The sequence below is a fragment of the Sceloporus undulatus genome, chromosome 3 (assembly GCF_019175285.1).
Source record: "Sceloporus undulatus isolate JIND9_A2432 ecotype Alabama chromosome 3, SceUnd_v1.1, whole genome shotgun sequence".
Classification (NCBI taxonomy): domain Eukaryota; kingdom Metazoa; phylum Chordata; class Lepidosauria; order Squamata; family Phrynosomatidae; genus Sceloporus; species Sceloporus undulatus.
Genome location: NC_056524.1, coordinates 217734945 through 217742358, shown reverse-complemented (window position 1 = coordinate 217742358; position 7414 = coordinate 217734945). Strand labels below are relative to the sequence as shown.

General features: G+C 43.0%; 1 protein-coding gene across 15 annotated transcripts in view; it reads left to right on the top strand.

Moving 5' to 3' along the window:
* KIF1A (kinesin family member 1A) overlaps window positions 1-7414 on the top strand; it is a 160781-nt gene that overhangs the window by 147182 nt on the left and 6185 nt on the right. For all 15 annotated transcript variants that reach the window (XM_042460694.1, XM_042460692.1, XM_042460691.1 and 12 more), the window contains 5 exons: window positions 1619-1831; window positions 3895-3972; window positions 5939-6063; window positions 6203-6349; window positions 6595-6787. In XM_042460694.1, coding sequence (XP_042316628.1) covers window positions 1619-1831; window positions 3895-3972; window positions 5939-6063; window positions 6203-6349; window positions 6595-6787 — 756 coding nt within the window. The remainder of the gene's footprint in view (window positions 1-1618; window positions 1832-3894; window positions 3973-5938; window positions 6064-6202; window positions 6350-6594; window positions 6788-7414) is intronic.

Below are 7414 nucleotides of genomic sequence, written 5' to 3'. Positions count from 1 at the left end.
ATATATACCATATATATATGTATGCCAATAAACCTCAGAATATACACCTTATTAAAATTGAAAAGAGAAACTATGTATAGCACACAGATGTCTTTTACTTTGGAGACTTGAACATATGAATAATACTTGACTGGTATAGGCATTCTAAAAGAAGCATTGAAGTGGTCTAAAACCAGCACCCATATTCAGTCATTCTTATGTCTCATTGAAATTAATACAAAGAGTCATTTCAGTAGAAGTTGAGCACAGTTCTCTCTGGGGCTGTGCAGTCCAGTCTCATGCATGCCTTCTTGGACTTAAAACCCATGAATTTAATAGAACTTACTTCACAGCTACTTATGCATAGCATTTACATCTGAGAAAACATGCATCATTTCAAGATGTTAAAATTGCAAACCTGGGGTTGAAGGTTGTGTATAGAACAGCATAAATTAAGCCCCCCAACCCACAGTGAGGATATTACATACCCACTGGTCTCTTAGCATTGCACTTGTGGGCCATGCTATTAATTTCACATTATGGAGCTTCACTGTATGAACTGGGGAAAATTTGAGGAACTATTCACTAAATCCAACTGAAAATGTTGCATAAACAGAAGTCATGCTCCCTTCTTCCTTCCCCTATTCAGAGTAATATGAGAAGCATTGCAAATATTGTGTCATTGTATGTATCAAAGGCAGAGCTAGGAATGAAAACACACACACACACACACACACATACACACACAACGTGGGGGCTTAGTAGCTCTGAGAATTACAGTTCAAAAAGTCTCCAGGGTGATTATCTGCTTGGATATAAGATGATGGAAACTAACACAAGTTTATACAATAATTACATTTATGAGTTCCCCACCACTTAGTACATTGTACTTGAGAGCTGCCACTTCATGGCAGATTAGGGATAGTACAGTCCGTCCTCGCCTTACGCGGGGGATCCGTTCCGGATCCCTCCGCGTAAGGCGAATTCCACCTATGCTCGAGCCCCATTGGAAACAATGGGGCTCGTGCGTGGCGGCGTGGGCGCGCGCGGGGCGCAACGGGCGTACGCGGGGCGCAACGGGCGTACGCGCCCATTCAATTGAATGGGATGCGCCGCCCCTTCCGCCCCGCGGCTTGAGCGCGTATGCTCAAGGCCGTGTATGGCGCGCCTGCGTATGGTGCGGGCGCACTGTATCTATGGCCATTTCCTTTGTAGTGATGTACGTGCTGTTTCCTGCATAGAACTGATTCTGCATGAAATGAATGCCTGGAGTTTATCGAATGGGAGGAATTTCTCTTAAATTCGAATGAAAAGAAAGTGGGGCCAGAACGCATAGCGCAATTACGTGAATGCGCATTGCGTTTGAACTGGCTTCCCATTGCCCGAAAATAGCATGCCATTGCCTGAATTTGCGTGTGGCAGTCTATCACGCAATAACGTGAAACCACATGATTGCATTCGGACTGACTTCCCATTGCCTGAATTTGTGTGTAGTGGGTTATCAAGCAATAATATTAAACCCCATGTTTGTGTTCAGATTGCTATTGGATTATACTTCCAATTTCCCTTGTCTGATAAACTCTCCTGTGTGTGTGTCTGTGGCTCAAACCTACCAGGATTTGTTTCTTTCTTTCTACAGGTTGAGAAAACAAGACATTACCTGCTCCTGCGTGAGAAATTAGAGACAACTCAGCGTTTAGGTCTTGATTCCCTATCGTCAAGCTCCAGTGAAGACTCTGATTCCCGGAGCACCTCTTGTGTTTCATCTCCTATCTCAGCAGATGGTACTCCAGAAGGAAGGACTTTACCCTTGGACATGCCCAGTGAGAGGCAGAAAGAACTTGCAGTCAAGGTATAAGATGTGGCATAAACCCATACCAATTTCCAGGGGACTTGTCTTTTGCTTAGGCAGGTGATAAAATGGACATCAATATGTCTGCATTCCCACAGTGTCTAAATTGAATGCAGCTGGATACTGGCTGTGAGTCCCAGTGTTAAAATGTTGTTTTGGTCAGTGTTAAAATGTTGTTGTTTTGAGAGTCTAGCTGGATATGATTAATAATAATAATAATAATAATAATAATAATAATATAGATTTATTTGTATCCCGCCCAATCACAGGGAATGCAGGCGGCTAACAGAGAGGGGGGAAATGCATGGTGCTATCATTCATGGAAAGCTTAAAGGACACACCAGTCAACAAGCTAAACAAGAACTTTATTGGGGTCGTTCCCACTCGCTTATACACCGGTTTACAAATCGAATCCAAGATGTATCGTTCCCACTCAATCCCGAATTAACTCTAGAACAGTTCTAGATTAACCCGCAATCGTTCCCACTGCGATTCGAATCTGATTTGAATCGTAACATTTAACCCAGATTAGAAGCCTATAAACCGGTGTAAAAAAATATTAGGGTCTACCCTAGTATTATCCCTTGATCCGCGATAGGAATCACTGTATTTAAATGGGAACGTTTCGGCGTCTGATTTGGTTTCCACAGGATGGGAGGAGCAGCGCTCAAGGGTCACCCTCTTTGGTTTCTTTCTGCATTGCCGGTGCCATTTTCTTCCATTCGCATAATAGCCTTTCCTCCGGTGGATTGCAACCTCCCCTCTGCTCCGCTTTCATAGACCGATGTGTGAGGAGAGCCATTGAACACCATTTTTAACTATTCTTTTTTTCTTTTTCACCTCTGCCTGAGCACCAGATGGGCTTTGGAGGACAACCCAGAGATCAGTGGGTCAGGCAAAGCGAATTTGGGGAACCAAGACTCTTTCCAGAGGAACTATGGGATGAGTTTTGCAGGACATCCCTGCTTCATGGCTCCCAAGACAGCCCAGGGAGCAATCTTCCCCAAAGATTCTCTCCCCATGGGACGGCCAAAGTGAATTTGGAGAACTGAGGCTCTTTCCAGAGGAACTATGAGATGGGTTTTGCAGGACATCCCTGTTTCATGGCTCCCAAGACAGCCCAGGGAGCAATCTTCCCCAAAGATTCTCTCCCCATGGGGCAGCCAAAGCGAATTTGGGGAACCGAGGCTCTTTCCAGAGGAACTATGGGATGGTTGTGTTTGTTGTGTTTGTGAGACATTTATCCTCCTCTGCTAGAGAGTGCTGGTGCCATAATAAACTATCATTCCCAGGATTCCCTAGTGCTCAGTTATGGCAGTTAATATGGGGAGACACAGAAGAGGACGAATAAGCGCCTCCTGATTGGCTCTTTTTTTAAAAAAAGCGACATTTATAAACGAATTAAAAACGGCCAGGTAGTGGGAACGCAGGTACAGGCTACATCGGTGTATGTTACTCTGAATTAATGTGACGTCATGATGACGTTGCTTTGATTGACAGCCGAAACAAGTGAATGTGAACGGAAAAAGTAACCAAACCGGTTTAAATATACACCAATTCATCCTTGAATGGGAATGAAGCAGGGTCAATTACAGCGAATTAAAATAAAACGTTACGTAAATGGGAACGATACAAACAAAGCGATTTGAAAAGCGGGGTAACACTTGCTTTATTTTGAATCACTTTAAAACGAACCGCTGTATTTAAATTCATTTTAAATCGCAAGTGGTAACACCCCCATTGTCTCTCTCTGTCACGAAAAGAATAGCAACAGGGTGCTAAATCCATCAGTCTAAAAGTAAGTCCAGTGCCTCCTTGTGACCACACTGTTTAATGATATATCTATACACACCAGTGACAGAACTATTGAAACGTTGGGACATTACTTTCTATCAGTAGATTTCAAATCCAAAATATTTCACATTCAAAGAAACAGGGATACAATTTCTGGCTGGAACTTTATCCTGTAGAATCAACTTAGCATCACAGTAATTCTAACCTACTCATAGTCAAACCACTCTTTTATGATGTAGAATTTCTTTTCTTCTCCTGCTTTTCTGCAGTGCTTGCGCCTCCTTACACACACATTCAACAGAGAGTACAGTCATAGCCACGTCTGTGTTAGTGCAAGTGAGAGCAAGGTAAGAGAAACTCCACGCTTCTAGTTTTGGTCTTGCCACCAGCGAGTGATTGATCAGTTGGCAAGAAGGATGTGAAATTGCATCTACAGCGGGTAAAGGGAGAAAAGTCAGGTGACACTTTTATTTCAGAAAGACACCTTTATTTCTTCAGAGTTGAATCTTCATTCAGGGTGGACCTTATAAATGCTGCCTCTTTAGTGGAAGATGGAACAGTTTTTCGAACTGTTAACATGCACATTTGGCTACACATGTAATATTGATCTCATTTTGGTAAAAAGAAGAAAGAGGGGCTGGAATGGGAACTGTTTAGCAATGGAAAGGAGACAATATTGTAGACTGAATTACCAAACTATTTTGGAATCTGATTCGAAGGTGTCTGAATACAGAAGTGTTGAGAATACAGATGCTGGGTGAAAAAGTACCCCACAACAATTTTCTTCCATGGAGACATGCCAGTCTGTCATGTGTAGTGGAAAGATGGGCACACGTACCTCCAACACACATTATTTCCAACTACTGTAAATTTTTCTACTGTCCTCTTGCCCTTCCTCAGTTTTTTGTAATCCACAGCCTATCTGAAGTAAGCCACTGTGTATTCAGTGGGACTTACTCTCAGGTAAATCAACATCAGATTGCAGACTAGTTTTAGCAATCTCTGTCGCTTGCTACCTGAGAAGCCCAGGTGTTGCACTCCACTTTCATAATGGGCCATTATGCAAGTGGATGCACTTTCTCCAGGGTCACACAGGGAGGAAGAGGTGGCAGCAGCTGTGAGGGAGGCAGAAAGAGGTAATGGTAGGTAACAGTGAGGAGGGAAGCTCTGAGCATCCTGTTTCACCAGTGCCTTACTTCTTAGAAAGGGGTATGAAGAAGCTTTGGAAGAGGTGATTTTGAACAGTGATTTGAAAAGTCATTTGAGATGTTATCTCTGTCATGGATAAATCATTTCTCTCAGGGCACTTTGCCTCTAGGGACAACTTCTTCTCTCCCAAAGCCAGACATTGAAAAGCAGAATGCTTGGAGTTGGCAGCCTTCTTCTCCCACCATTGGCACCAATTGTTCTTCCTAACACCAGCATCTTCACTTCTGTTATTATGCCAGTGGTAACACAATAGAAATTTGGCCTGATTTCTTGGAAGATGCCAGGGATTGTATGACTTCTTCATACAAAACAGGTGATCTGCATCACTGAACTATAGTATATGACAAAGATGGGAAAGTGCACCCCAAAGGTCACATAAAGACCCAACCCCTTTGTTGACACTCTGAATACCCAATAGCCTCCTCCCCCAAGTCCCATGCACTCCTCAAACAATTGAGTGAAGAATCACCTGGAAAAAAGAACCCAAAATAAGAGCAATCTTGCAGGCATCCAGGAATGGTAGAATAGCTAGAAAATCACCCCTCTCCACCTTCCTGGCTGAAACTTCAAGTCATGACCAGATGGGATTTCTTCGGCATTTACTGGTTAATTTTCAGCCTAAAATTGTTCAGTGCAGTCTTCTGCAGGGGCAAAATTTGACCTAGTTGCCACTTTTGATACACATAGATTACTTGTCGAAGGACAAGAGTAACCCACACACAGCCAAAGACTAGACTCTGGCCCCCCTGCCAGCAATGAAATCCCACCAAATCTAAAAATGATCCTCATCCTGAGAATAGGAAGTATTATACAGTGCGCCCGCATCACACGCAGGTGTGCTATACGCAGCTTCCAGCATACACTGGAAGCAACACTGGAAAGGCTTCTCCCACGCCCTGGAAGAAACAATGGGGTGCCCCAGGTGTGCGCTGTGGGAACGAGCCTCATTGTTTCTAATGGGGCTTGAGTTTACGCTGTATTTCCCTTATGCGGTGGGTTCTGGAACAGATCACCCGCATAAGGGAAGGGCCAACTGTATATGCATTCTGTTGTATTCCCTTCTTGTAAAGGAAGCAACTCTAATGATGGATTCTTTTTATACAGCTGTCTGAAATGTCAGTGACTCTGATGAGAGACCCTTCCATGCCAGCTCTTGGTGGCAATACTTTGACCCCCTCTTCCACTTGCCCATCACTGGTTGAAGGACGGTACACTGCCACAGATGCCAGGTGAGACAAGTGGCATAACTAAGACTTTTAAACCTGCTTTGCAGTCAGAGTTATATGTGCAGTTTCAGAGCTTGTGTCACCTTCATTATTAAGAAAGGTCAAAATGTAATGAAGTTTCATATCTGCTTTTCTCCAACAGACCTCTCCAGCTCTCTTCCAGGGTGGACAGCCCTGAATCTGAATCCACAATTGAAGGAGAACAAAAGAAATCCCCCACCTGTGGGCCTGAGGATGAAAAGGAGACCCAGCGCCTTTTGGTCCCTGACATTCAAGAGATTCGAGTCAGGTAATTCGTTGTGGGCCACTACCCTGCGTTCTTTCAGGTGTCAAGGAACCTCCCCCCTCCCCCCAAAAAAGTTATTTGCATCCAGTTAATAACTAATAAATAAAGCAAATAATTTTTTTTAAAGATCGGTGAGTCCTGAACAAAGGCAAAATTCTTCATGGCATTAAAAATCTCCAGTTACCAGTATGGTATAATGTACACTGTGCAGTTTTTGAACAATTACTAAGAAAGTGTATCTTCCGCAGCCCCATTGTCTCCAGAAAAGGCTATCTACACTTCTTGGAGCCTCATACAAATGGCTGGGTGAAGCGCTATGTGGTGGTGAGACGCCCCTATGTCTACATCTACAACAGTGACAAGGACTCGGTGGAGAGGGCAGTTCTCAATCTCTCATCAGCTCAGGTGGAATACAGTGAGGACCAGCAGGCCATGCTCAAAGTAAGAACAAATTCACAGATTAGGCAAAATGAAAGAGCCCACAGCCTGAATAGATTATTAGCGTGTTAAAGATGGAGCTGTAACAGAAATAAGAGACCATAGCAATTGTCTTTCCAGACGCCCAAAAGATTGCAAATTACAGAAGAGGAGGACAACAGAATGTAAGAGAATTTAGAAGCTAAATCTTTTGAACAGATTTGATTTTGAACAGCTACATTTAGCCTCCTTGTTGGTTTCCATAGTTTTGCTCAAGGAGGTACCACACAATTGTGCTAATTAGAATATATTCCATTTGTTAAATATGCTTGGAAATCATGCTGACTACATGTAGAACTGCCATATTTTGCAGCAGTTTTAGGGGTTTTGTTGCAAATTTACTGTGCCACAAACAGTCAAGTGAACCCAAAACATACTTGACTTCATGTTCTTAGGTGTGCTTCACCAGGATGTCCTTTTCCAGCTTGATCCACAGCTCTGGCTTGATTTTGCTACTTTCTCTTAGCATAAAGAGGTGCACACAAATCCAAAACACACTGCAGAAATAATCCACTTTGAAAACGCTTTAGCTGTCTTGGCATAATAATAATAATAATAATAATAATAATAATAATAATAATAATAATAATA